This window comes from Leptonychotes weddellii, chromosome 13 (assembly GCF_054177405.1).
Source record: "Leptonychotes weddellii isolate Sample4059 chromosome 13, ASM5417740v2, whole genome shotgun sequence".
In the NCBI taxonomy this organism is placed as follows: domain Eukaryota; kingdom Metazoa; phylum Chordata; class Mammalia; order Carnivora; family Phocidae; genus Leptonychotes; species Leptonychotes weddellii.
The window spans coordinates 67074806-67087983 of record NC_138381.1 but is presented as its reverse complement, the minus strand read 5'-3'; the positions used below and the strand labels follow the sequence as shown (position 1 = coordinate 67087983).

General features: G+C 50.5%; 1 protein-coding gene across 1 annotated transcript; it reads left to right on the top strand.

The window, feature by feature from the left end:
* Positions 1-941: 941 nt before the first annotated feature.
* On the top strand, positions 942-12759 carry UNC119B (unc-119 lipid binding chaperone B). The gene is made up of 5 exons (XM_006737779.3): positions 942-1225; positions 3829-3942; positions 6674-6785; positions 6911-7083; positions 8951-12759. Exons 1-5 carry the CDS (start codon positions 982-984, stop codon positions 9061-9063), a joined length of 756 nt encoding a protein of 251 aa, XP_006737842.1. The 5' UTR covers positions 942-981; the 3' UTR covers positions 9064-12759.
* The last annotated feature ends 419 nt before the right edge of the window (positions 12760-13178 follow it).

Here is a 13178-nt window from a genome sequence, read left to right as displayed (position 1 = left end):
GTTTCACTCTGGTCTAAGTCTGGCTAAGAGGTGATATCAGACCTAGCAGACGCAGTACAACAGTTGGACCCAGGCCTCTAACACAGAAGATTGTTGACCCAGAATCCCTAGAGAAGGAGCCACTTGGGGTGTGAGAGGGCAGCCTTAACCCACCCTCCACCTACCCGCCCAACCCCTTGGCCCACCTCCTCCACTTAGTGAAATCATGATTAACTTCCCCCGTTCTGTGCAGATGTTACCTCTGTGAAGCCCCTTCTGATTCGGCCAGGCCACTCCTGTGTGTTCCAGTAGCACCATTGCTGTACCTCTGTTGGAGCAGTTAGCAGTCTGGCTCGTCTTCTAGTTCATTCATACTGGGCTGGTCAAGAGGAAGCGCCACATAATGAATTATGTACTTCACAGTCTTCCCCAACAAAGGGGGAGCTCCTTTATTGTGGGGCATGCCTTCACTCATTCAGTCATTACTGAGCACCGACCGTGGCAGGCATTAACTCTGCTGCCAGAATACAGTAGTGAATAGGGTGGACCTAATCCCTGTCTTGGTTCATATTCTTACATTTCCTGTAATCTAGCCCGATGTCTAGCTCAAAGCTTAGCACAGTAGGGTTTAGAAATGGTAATCTAATTGGGAAAGCTGCTTTTGCATAGCAAGCACTTGTTTTAACTTCTGTGCTACAGATTAGAAAACATTTCCTCAAGATGCCTTGCCTAGTTTATATGACAGAAAGTCATTTGTGTGAAATATTTTAAAGACATTTGGAGTGACCTTCGGAGCCTGATGGAGTCTGGGGGGTTGGCACCCCCGGCCACCCCTAGGGCTCCCCACCTGGCTGGGACCTAGCTGGCAGAGGAGGCGGCTGGCTGCAGCCCGCAGGCCCCGCCCCCAGACCCGCCCCCGCCCCCAGGTACCACCCCGGACCCCGCCCCCGCTCTCCATAGTTACGGCGCTGCGGAGGCGGCGGCCATCTTGGCGGCGGAGCGATGAGCGGGTCGAACCCGAAGGCTGCGGCCGCGGGGTCGGCGGCTGGGCCTGGGGGGCTGGTGGCCGGCAAGGAAGAGAAGAAGAAGGCGGGCGGCGGCGTGCTGAACCGACTCAAGGCGCGGCGGCAGGCGCCCCACCACGCGGCAGAGGACGGCATCGGGGCGGCGGTCACGGAGCAGGAGCTGCTGGCTCTGGACACCATCCGGCCCGAGCACGTCCTGCGCCTCAGCAGGGTCACCGAGAGTGAGTGCCGGCCCGACCGCGCCCCTGCCCTCGCCCCGGGACCTGGGCCCCTTATCGCCTTCAGTGGAGTCGGCCGCTGGCCCCCTGACCGGCCCGGGGTCCACCCAGACCCCCTCGGCCGGCCAGGCCGCGTCGCCCGCCGCTCTGCCGGGACGGCTCTGTGCTCCCCACCCTCACCCAGACCTGGTTGGGAAGGGGTTCTCCTTGAGCTTGACCGCGCTCCCCTGTGTCCGGCCACGCCAGGCTCCTCCTGGGCGGGCCCCAGCTGGGCTTCCAGGCTGGGCCGTTCTCCTCCTCAGCTGGATCCGTTTGGGTAGGGAGCCCCTTTAGCTTAACCGGAACCTCCTGACCCTGGTTAAATGGGACCGCTGCCCCTCGTCCTGGAAGACCCACGGGTATCAGTGAAGTTCCTGCTCAGCCAGGCTCCCTCAGCCTGCCCACTCCCAGCCTCTGCAGTCTCTGCCCGCCCAGACCCCTACCTGCTTTCTCTGCCTTTCCCTCCACTCCGTCCCCTGACAGCCCCCTCTCCAGCCTGCCTTGGCCCTCTTACTCCTTTGGTCCCAAGCCTTGCCCCTTTGTGTGCAGGGGGGCCCTTCTTTCCTCAAACATACTGCTGTGGCGTTTCATGCAAATTTAAAACTGCCACTTTAGAAAATATGTTAATAAAGTTTCAGTTTATGTACCCAGTCTAAAATGTGAATCTCGCTTTTGACACCTGTTCTAGTGAATTAAGAATGTGTCAGGGTTTAAGAATTTCTTGTGTAAAATGCAACCATCCTACAAGGTTTCATTGATAATAAGGAAGGGTGGGAAGAAATACATTGCCCACCCCCTGTCTTGGTTCTTCGTTCTTCTCCCTTTTTATATTCTCTTCCAAGCCAAGCCCTGACTTGCCACCCTTTCTCTTGCTGCTATTTCCCCCTCTCCCAGGTTAGACCCTGCTTGCCCTGCCCATCCTTGCCGCCCTCCAGATTTCTAACCCTGCGACACCAGCACTCCTTCCGTGGATCTAAGGCTGCCACAGCGTTACCTGCTGAATTGCTTTAGCTGTCAGCCTGGGGCTGCTCAGGTGTACCTCAGGTAGCTGGTGGCAGCTCCAGTAATTTGCGGGCAGGAGTTTAGACAGTGGGCCTTGGTCCAGCCTGTATGAAAAGGAATTCCCATCTCCTGATAGGTTTAACTTGATTCTTGATATTTTAATGTCCCCCCTTTCATTGGGTTGGGCCTGTCCTTTGCATGCCTGAGTATATCTATGGAAGGTCTTGCTATTCAGTTTATTGAAGCATTGTGAAAACTCTGCTTCTTTTCTGTCCCCGTTTTCATATGGGGCTTCTCTGAAGGTCCAGAAGTGCTCATCACCTGAGCTTTCTAGCCTCCTGCTTTCTCCTGATACCAAGGGTGAATCAGGCCATTCTAATGCCTGGCCCTTAGCAGCATTCTCAGTGGGCACTCAGGTCATGTGTAAGAGCTCGGGATTGGTGCTCTTGCTCAAACTCACCCCAGCAGCCTACTGGAGACAGCCACAGGTCAGAGCGTGGTGACCTCTGGATTTTGTTCAAGGCTGTTCCATTCAGCAAGTTATTTATTGAATACCCTCGAAAGGTGCAGAAGCCATCTCAGTCTTTTTAGGTTTTACAAAGTATCAGCGGCTCTCAAGTTTGCCATATTACTGGAGAGACAGCTTGTAAAACATGGAACAACTAACACAAGCAGACAGTGTAAGAAAAAGTGCTCAAATGAGTTGTGGAGAAGAAGATGCTATCAGGAGTCACATCGTAGAAAGAAATCAGGGAAGTTTCCTATGATCAGTACCATACTGACCAGCTGCTCAGGTTGTCACGGGCTCCACTTCACTTTGGCCCAGTGCCCTCCCAGCAGATCTGCCCTGTCACCTGTGTAGGTATGGTCCACTGCCTGATTTTGTACAGTCTGCAAGCTAAGAGTGGTTTTTACATTTTTAAATAGTTGAGGGGAAAAAAAAATCTCAGCACACATGGTTATATGCAATTCATATTTCAGTGTCTGTAAATAGTTTTATTGGACTACAGACCTCATTTATATGCAGGTTGTCTGTGACTGCTTTTTGCTACAGAGACAGAGTTTAGTTGTGACAGAGACAGTGTGGCCCCAAAGTCTAAATTATTTAGATGTGGCCCTTTACAGAAAACATTTGCTGATCTCTGCTGTGCGATACTCAAGGCCGGCAAACAGGCACTATATTGGCCATTAGATCAGCATAAATGTTTTAAAATGAATTTGTAAAAAAATTCTGTTGTGACATCAAGTTAATAGATTATGGAGGCCTTGTAGGCCATTTTGGGGGTGTTTCCAAAGCAAGCCCCTGATACTATCCCTGTTTCTAAAAGTGTTATGATAATCTTTCATCCCATCCAAATCCATGCTCTTGTTTTCTTTCTTTGATTCCCTTATTCTGCTCACACAACTTTTGCTTGTAACATAAGAGGAAGTTTTTGGGTGTATTTTAAGTGAATTGTGTAGGAAGAAAAAGCCTGAGTTTGCTTCAAAACTTGACAAAGAAAGAAATGATAGTTTTGGAGGATTATTAAACAGCATTTGTCTTTCTCTCTCTCTCTTATTTTCAGATTATTTATGTAAACCCGAAGATAACATCTACAGTATTGATTTCACCCGTTTCAAAATTCGAGACTTGGAGACAGGGACAGTGCTCTTTGAGATTGCCAAACCCTGTGTTTCAGGTAGGCCTCAGTATTGTCGCAGCCACTTGAGAAGGTCTCCGAGGCTCCCGTTTGTGTGAACCGTTGCATCCTGCAGCTTGTACTCCAGCATGTCCGTGCAGTGCCTCCTCCTGAAACCTGGCCTGCCTGGCGTACTGGTCGGAAGCTGCGCTGAGAGGCTGGTGTTTGTTGAGTATCTACCCTCTGCTGGTTGTACATGTGTTTCTGTTTGCATCAGGTCCTATAATCCTCACATTTCTGGGAGGAGTTACTATTCCCATTTTACAGATAAGGAAACTGAGGCCCAGAATTTCCAAGTGACTTTCCTAAGGTTGTGCTCGTTCATCTTACCATGTTGCCTCCACTTAGGATAGGAAGCCTTGGAATTAAAGTAGAATGAGGAAAGTGCCCCTGAGCCTTATGTCATGGGAACACTGGAAGGGTGATGCTGAGGGTCCCGGTCTGGGCTCCCCTGTCTTCTCCCTCGCTTTCCTTTAAACAGTGCCTCCTATTTCCCTGTAAGTCCTAGTTTGGATTTTAATCTTCACCATTTTCTGGATGAACAGAAAGCCCAGACCTATGAACTACTTGGGATTCCTTAAATTAGCTTTGAATAGATGCTTCCGGTGCTTGTGATGCAGCCCCAGGGTGATTCATTCCTGGCTAGGGGACCACATGTCGGTCTTGGAGCTCATCATCGGAGACGGAGCGCCCTCTGGCATTAGTTTTTAGAACACCAGCGCGGATGACTGCAGAGTATTCACCGAGGTCTGTATTAATAATTCTTTTTGCAAAGCTCTTCTCGTCTGATTCGCTGCTCAGAAGAGCCTGTAAATTTGGTAAGGCAGGTATTAGTATCCCAGGTAGGTCGAAAGGCTTTCCGGAGAAGATCTCAGCTCAGGTTCGTTGTACAGCCAAGGTTGGAGCCCTAGTCTTCTCACCCCATCTGGCATCCTTTGTGCTCTCATAATCTAGGGCTGACCAAGGCACCTAACGGCTCCAGCCTGTAGGTGCTTAGCCGGTGTTGGGAGGATCAGGGCCAGCCAGCTTCCTGGGTCTGTGGCATTCACATCCCTAAGTGACCCGTCCCAGTACTTCAGATGTTTCATGGACCCCAGGGCTGCTTCAGATATGTGGATTTGGATTAGGCTGGGCCCATAGTAGTCATTTCAGTACAAAATTGAACTGTCTCAAGAAGGTCAGCTGCAGGGCGCCTGGGTGGCTCAGTTGTTAAGTGCCTGCCTTCAGCTCAGGTCATGATCCTAGGGTCCTGGGATTGAGCCCCACATCGGGCTCCCTGCTCGGCGGGAAGCCTGCTTCTCCCTCTCCCACTCCCCCTGCTTGTGTGCCCTCTCTCACTGTGTCTCTCTCTGTCAAATAAATAAAACCTTTAAAAAAAAAAAAAAGAGGGTCAGCTGCAGATCCTGTAAAAATACCTTGATTTTCAACTTCTCCAGTCTTTACCTTTAAGGATCTTGATTCACTTAGAATATGCTCCCACTGAATCAGTACCCTCCTGCTGCACTTGTTCTGATAAGTTTGAATTCCTGAGAAGATTCGGTCTGATTCTCTCTGAATCACATTGTTGGAGCAAGGATTCTCCAGTGGCTGGCTCTGAACCCCTGCTCAGTCTGGTTGCCCATATGCTCTTGGGGTTGTCATTGGTGGAGATGTTTGGGGCTAAAAAAGACATCAGTTGCACCCATATTCAGCCTATACCTGGAGAAAATATTTTTGCTGGACACTGGATGGCTACTAGTGGGAACTACGTTGTTTTTCACATTAGAATGGTTCTTTGATTCATTTTACAGAACTTCCACTTTCTGGGTTCAGGAATGGACTAGACTGACCCTCATTCAGGTCCCACACGTTGGTCCATTGCCCATCTATCTGCCTCACTGTTTCCCAGGTGTTCAGTTGGACCTGGTGTGGCCTGGAATAGGCATTACGGTACGCCAAGACTGTAGGCCAGTATCTTCTATTTAAATAACAAGGTTCTTTCTTTCTTTTTTTTTTTTTTTAAATATTTTATTTATTTATTTGACAGAGAGACACAGCGAAAGAGGGAACACAAGCAGGGGGAGTGGGAGAGGGAGAAGCAGGCTTCCCACAGAGCAGGGAGCCCGACGCGGGGCTCGATCCCAGGACCCTGGGATCATGACCCGAGCCGAAGGCAGACGCTTAACGACTGAGCCACCCAGGTGCCCCAACAAGGTTATTTCTAGGGGTTATTTTTGCATTCTTTGAACTGGGCTTTTGACTAGTTTCAACCTTTGTAGTCTCATTCTTCTGGTTGGTGGCTAGGACTGCAACCTCGTCACCAGCAGATGTGTCTGTATGCTATCGACCATGCCGGGGGCCTAGCACCTGGCTTATATTTCAGGCCGGCTCTCTTAGGATATGGCCCAAGCCCTTAAACTACATAAAAGGTAAATAGCTTAGTGTTTGAGAACAAGCTTTGAGTCCCTGGGTTCAAATCCTTGCTTCCTCCATTTACTGCTTGGGGGACTTTGGACATGTGACTTAATGTCTCTGAGCTTCTGCGTCCTGATCTGTAACATGGAGATAATGATGACACCCCCACGGGGTTACTCTGAGGATTCTGGGAAGTGATCAGCACAAGGCCTGGTATGTAGCAGATGCGCAGTTGATATTGGCCATCCTTCTGTGGGTGTTAGTACCATTTGTTGGTTGTGCTGTTGGGACCGGTGGTGCCGAGACAGTACACTCAAGATTCTGTGTGCTCTTTCAGACCAAGAGGAGGAGGAGGACGACGAAGGTGGAGACGTGGATATCAGTGCAGGACGTTTTGTCCGCTATCAGTTCACACCCGCCTTTCTCCGCCTCCGGACAGTCGGAGCAACGTGAGTACCAGTATTTCTGGAGGGGAGAACACTCTTTGTCCACAAAGAATGTTCTTGGTTGGGTTCTGGATTGACTTTAGAGGAGGGAGGAGGCCAAGTAGAGCTCACAGAGGTTTATTTTGCAGAGTGGAGTTCACAGTGGGAGACAAACCTGTGTCAAACTTCCGGATGATCGAGCGGCACTATTTCCGGGAACGCTTGCTGAAAAACTTTGACTTCGATTTCGGCTTCTGCATCCCCAGCAGTAGGAACACTTGTGAACATATCTATGAGTTTCCCCAGCTTTCTGAGGATGTCAGTATGTATCCCCTGACTTCTGTATCATTCTAGATTCCTAGGGCTAGAAGGAACAAACTTTGGAGTCCATCTGGTCCAACGCCCTCATCTGGCAGAGGAGGGAGGTGGTGACATGATGCCTTTGTAGGCATTTGACCTCAGGCTTCTCATTTCCTAGTGCTCCTGTCTAGGGTTTCAAACTCTGCCTGTCTGGGAGCATCGAAAGTTTTAATAATGCAGGCCATCTGCTTTAGGTGCCTGCTGCGGGAAAGGAGGTGACTGATGGAGAGGAGGGGAGGCCCATGACGATCCCCGGGCCTAGGGTTAGCTGGAGCGCCTCTCCGAGCCGCTTTGGTTTTCCATTATGTTCTGGTCATTGGCTCCTGCCCGGCACTCCTTGTTCACCCTCCCCTTTCTCCTTAGTCAGAGGGAGAAGTGAAGCTGGGGGCCAACTAGAATCAGAGATCTTTCTCATCCTCTGCTGTCATAATAGATCCACAGGAAAAAGGGAATTGTTACAGAGTTTGGAGCAGTGGGGGTGGCCAGATGGAAGCCATGTCTTAGGAAGAGTAATCCTATAGTTGTGAGGAGGGAAAACTCAGGAGGCCCCAGAGGGAGAAGCCGAGGCAGGGGAAGAGGTGGACTGATCGAGAGAAAGAACAGGCTTTATCAGTTCCTGGGACTCTGGTGGCGCTCTCTTGGGTTAGCATTCTCTGTTGGTAACCAGGGAAAATGGCTCCAGAACAATGAGAATGTGTGAGCGGGATCCTGTGAATAGTCGGGGGAGTTTGGCTGAGTTGTAGGGAAGGACCTACATACACTACATATATTTTCTCAGAATCCCAGGTCCTTAAAACTGTTAGATTCTGAAAACCAGAATATTCTCCACTCACATTGACGGTGCTGTTTCCAGGTAAAATGAGGATTGCTGACATGGGGCAGGCTGTTGATGATGGCCTCTGATCCCGCTCCCCAAGCTGGGCCAGAATAGGTAGATACTTGCAGGAAAGGATTATGTATAGTATTTCAAGTTTTTACCCAAGGCAGTAGAACTTTTCTTCTTGAAACCAAATAAGCTGAAGGAATGTGGAGGTCAATATTCTGGATATAAACCAAATAACTTTTTGGCCTGAGTGGGTTCAAAGGACTAAACAATCCGTTTCATCTTTTGAGAACTGTGGTAAACAAGTGCATTTCCTCCAGAGGAGCCAAAATAGCATGTGATCATTAACTCAAAACTGATCAGAGGTTGTGACTGTTAATTAATTATCTTGACTCTCTAGTATGGCTAAAGAGGTCTGGGCAGTTGCCTGAGCAAACAGAAGATTTAAATCTGGATCCCAAGACAAGCAGATCTTTTGCTGGATCATTGGCAACTTAATACCCTGAGCCACGCCTGTGAAAGGCTCCTCGCCCTTTGTCCTCCTGCACTCACGCACACCTAGGCTTCCTTTGGTTGTCAGGGATGCCCGTGGGGGGTGGGCACAGTGAGGCACAGCTTTTGGAATTTGGACCAGAATGTCTAGAGATGGGGAACAGACCAGAAGTACTGAATAAACAGTCTTCGGTGGTCCATGTTGGCAAAAGGGTAATCTGTTTCCCTGGGGTTCTGATTAAGGGCTGGAGATGCCCAAGTAGTGCCATGTCAGAGTTGATTGCATCCTTATGTTGAAGTGGGTATTGTGTTTAATTTGGGGGCCTCTGTGGTTCTCTCCAGCTCTCCAAGCCCGCCCCGCTCTGTTCTGACCTCACTATTCTGGCAGAGTACGCTCACACGTTCTAGAGCGCTGGCTTAGGAATTACAGAGGGGATGCTACGTTTTTTCCCACCTAGCCCAGGGGGCAGACTCACACATATGTCTTTGCTGTTTCCCTTTCTCTGACTTGCAGTTCGTCTGATGATTGAAAATCCCTATGAGACCCGTTCTGACAGCTTCTACTTTGTTGACAACAAGCTGATAATGCACAACAAGGCTGACTATGCCTATAATGGAGGCCAGTGACTGCTGCAGGAGTGGACGGGGAGGTGCTTTGCTGTGGCCCAAGGTCCTGGCACATGGAGGTGGTTGAACCTGTGTTCGTCCACACACATCTGGAGCCTGGTCCCGGGAAGCCAAGGCGGGCGTGGTAGTTTCCTGTGCTCAAGAGAGGTGCCAAGCAGTGCTGTGTTTTCTTCCCCAGTATTTTTTCTTCCCTTTTCCCTGCCCCGTAGGTCGCAGAGGTACTAGAGGATTAGGGTCAGGCTCCTGGAGTCCAGAGAAAAAAGAAAGTCTATTTTCCTGTTGTCCGAGCTGCTTGCTGGTTGTGCTGATGAGCCTGGGTCCCTGCAGGCGCAGCTGCGTCGGGGTGAGGGGGCTCTGGCCGGCCGGCTTGCAGCGGCTTCTCCGTAGCTTCCAGGGCACGGTGAGAAGCTGAAAGCCGGGCCTCTTCTAGGCGATTCCTCCTCTCACTTACAGTGTTGCTGTCGGCGTAGTGTGACCTCAGCTTGTGTGTAGTTCTAAAGCAACTGGAAAGAAAGGGGGGTGGTGGAGGGGTGCCAAGAGTGGGGGCTCCGGGGGCCGCTAGGGTTGCCAGACTGAAAGGTCCGTGTTGTGGCGAGGCCTGCTTCTCTGTCTGACTTCCAGGCTCCTCCACCAGCCCTCCTGGGGACACACCAAGGCTTCAGCCTGGCAGTGCCCTCCTGTTGCCATTTTGGAGGAAAGATGAGCTTGCTCTGCTTGTCCTCGCTCCTGACTTTTGAGTATCTCCTGAAATAGACTGTCAGTTTTGTGCTCTTGGAACAGTAGGATCTCTTGAGGCCACAGCAGGCCGTGTATTTTGTGTTGGTTTGTTTGTTTGTTTGTTTTTTTCCTTAGTCTTCTTTCGGGGAGGTTTTATAAGACGACCGTGGTGTTCCCAGCATATGTGATGTGTGGTTAGACTTCTGATAGTATTAAACAGGCGCCTGGGGCTAATCTGGCTCATGTTGAGGCCCGGGATAGTTACGGACCAGCAGCTACTTAAAGGAGGGATTTGATTTTCTCTACACAGGAGAGCCTGCAGGACTGGCTTATGATGTGGGTTTGCCTCTGAAACTCTTTGTAGATTTCTTATTTAGGAGGATTTTCCTGTCTGCCTTTCTCCTGAAATAATTTCTGGAACCATCCTGGCAAGTCAGACCTCAGTAATGCATATTCCGGTCCTTCATACTGCTAGTTGGAATGTTTTTGGGTGTTTGGAAAAGATGAATGAAGTAGGCCGAGGTGGCTCTCAAAAGGTGTTCTCAGAAAACCTTCCCTGCACATCCTCGTGGGCTGCTTTTGTCCTCAGGCCCTCCCTGGATAGCCTCAGCTCCTCCTGGTTGTCTGACTGGGGTGGCTGACCCTCTGATAAGATTGTTGCTGTGGCCAGGGTTTAGCATTGATAGGAAGGTAGCAGGAGGAAGGGCCCGGGCATGTGGGAATAGTCACTGTGAAGCATCATAGTAGCTGAAGGAGAGCAGTCTCCCAAGATGTTTGGGACAAAGGCCACACGGGGCCCAGGATAGAAGGGCCAGCACTTTGCCACAGAAGCCCCCTGTGCATTCGCTAACCAATGTTGCTCCCTCTTTGGATTCTAGAGTGTGAGTGGCCTTGAACCTTGGCCCAGTGCTCTGTGCCAGGCCAGAGTCTGGGCTGTGCCAGATGCTGGCAGCTTTCCACTGAGAAAACCCTTACTCCTGTGTGCTGGCACTGGATCCAACCACTGAGGGAGGGAAGAGACCAGGCACCCTGCACATGGGTTACTCATCACCAGACCGGGTGAATCTCAGAACTGGAGTCGACCACAAATTCAGGTGCCTTATGTGTGGCTCTGTCCCACGTGCTACTGGGAAAAGCTGCATTGCCCTCCTTCCCTCCTCATCTGTGGACAGACGTCAGTACTGCCTCCTTGCCTGGTTTCTCCTTGTGTCTCCTCTAGCATATTCGTGTGTGCATACTGAGCTTCAGAACCACCCCTTCTCTATTGGACAGTAGCCTAATTGGGAGATTTTCTACTATTTGATATTTAATTACTATCTAGGATGTGGTTTCTGGAGCTGTCCAGAGCTCTACTCAATAGAGTGTCTTGGAAATGTGTCCCAGGACAGACCACGCAGTGTGGACTAGTGGACTGTCTTTTCTATGCAGTGTTAGCCTTTGCTAGGGGGAGCGCAGGGGAGCTAGGCATGCTGGCTTGAGTCGGGCCGTGTCCTCCTCCCCATTAGCTTGCCTTAGTCTCACTGGACCATCTCGAGGTCATATGCTCCGTCTGTGTCCAGGAGGACAGGAGGACAGAGAGACACCATCTGCTCCAGAGGGTCTGTCTGGTGTTCTCTACCTGGGAGTCCGGATTCTTGTGTCTCATTACTCAGGAAATCTGGAGAAGCATCACCACTCTGGGGGGTTAACCGGAGTGAGTTTGGAATTCACGCTTTTGTACCTGACCTGGGGAAAGAATTGGAAGTCCTCCTTTCTCTGAAAGTAGCCGAAGCCGTCAGAAGTTGAATCGGGAGGCCATGTTAGTAGGGAATCGGGGCTGGTGATAGCTGTTGTCTTGGGGGTGCTGCCGGGGGAGGGGAAAAGTGACCTGCAAGGGGACACCCTGCCTCCTGGTCAGAGCTGGCATCTGGGTGGCAGCTCCTGGAGGGACGCATTCCGGCAGCCTGGCAGGCCCACCCGGCGCCACGGGGCCAGATGCCTGCACCTCTTCCTCTGCTATCCTGCTCCTATCCCTCCGCCTGGGAATCTCCAGGAAGAGCATCTCGCTTTTCCTTCAGAGCCTTGGGCTACGATGCTCTTCTTGCTTCTCCAAAGAAGATCCCTGTTGATTTCATTTTGTCCTAAAGAGCAAACAGAAGAAATAACCAATAAAAGTAGTTGTGGGCTAAAGTAGGCTACCCTGTCCTTATGTGTTAGCTCAGTGATCCCTGCGGAGAAGGCAGTTTTCAGGAGCCTGCAGAACTCCCCGAAGACACATTCCAGCCTTTGGGCCACCTGATTCTCCAGCAGGGGCAGTGATGTAGGGAAGGTGGGGCTCACCGTAGACTGGTGATCCTTGAAATGGCAGTGATGGGTAATCATCGACCTATTTTTCCAGTTGAAGTGGAATTCATTTCTGGGATGGATTTAATAGGCTGTGTGTAATGGACAAATTGGGGGAGTCTTGCCTTAGTGTGTCCTGCCACCCCCAGTAGGCTCCCAGGGTACTCTTTTTTTTTTTTCCTCTGTCAAGTTACTTTCTTTTGGTGGCTCTTGTCACCACGATGGCAGTGAGGTTTGGGGACTGGAGACAGTCTGTCCCCAGACCCACGGCATAGATTCCTCGCCAGGGCCTGAGGATTCCTGACGCAGAGGTGCTGCTGTAGCTGCCGTGAGCGCCTGGTCGTCCACTTGTCGTTTCCTCACATTCCGTGTTACAGAACATCTTTGCCGTAAGAAGGGTCTGGTGGAGGCGGATTTACCCCTTGTTTTACAAAGGCTCATTGAAGTTGTGAAAGTCTATTTTTTTCCCCCTGTAAATCTATTTTTCACAGAAGATAAGAAACATCAATGACCTGATCTGTCCTTCCTCCTCTTTCCCCTTCACCTAAGATCCTCATTCCAGTTTGTATTGTCTTTGTGTCCAAAGTAAACTAGGTGACTTATTTGTACAAAATGTTATTTTGCCACAAGAGACAGTAATAAAAGATTTTCACAGTACGTGCGTCCTCTCTTGTCCCCTGACTGGGCCCTGTGGGTTGCTGGGGGGGGAGCAGGTTTGGGGTGGGGGTGGGCTCCAAGTTTCTTTAAATGACCTTTCTGTAAATAATGAGTATTGCTGGTTTTTAGGGTGATCGGGGAACAGTATTGGGCTCTAGGTTTAATATTTTTGCTTTGTTTTGCTGGGGGGCTTTGTGAATTAAAAACGTACGTAGTATTTATTTTTCTTTAAAGATTTTATCCATTTATTTGACAGAGAGAGACACAGCTTGAGAGGGAACACAAGCAGGGGGAGTGGGAGAGGGAGAAGCAGGCCCCCTGCTGAGCAGGGAGCCCGATGCGGGGCTCGATCCCAGGACCCCGGGATCATGACCTGAGCCGAAGGCAGTCGCTTAACCAACTGAGCCACCCAGGCGCCC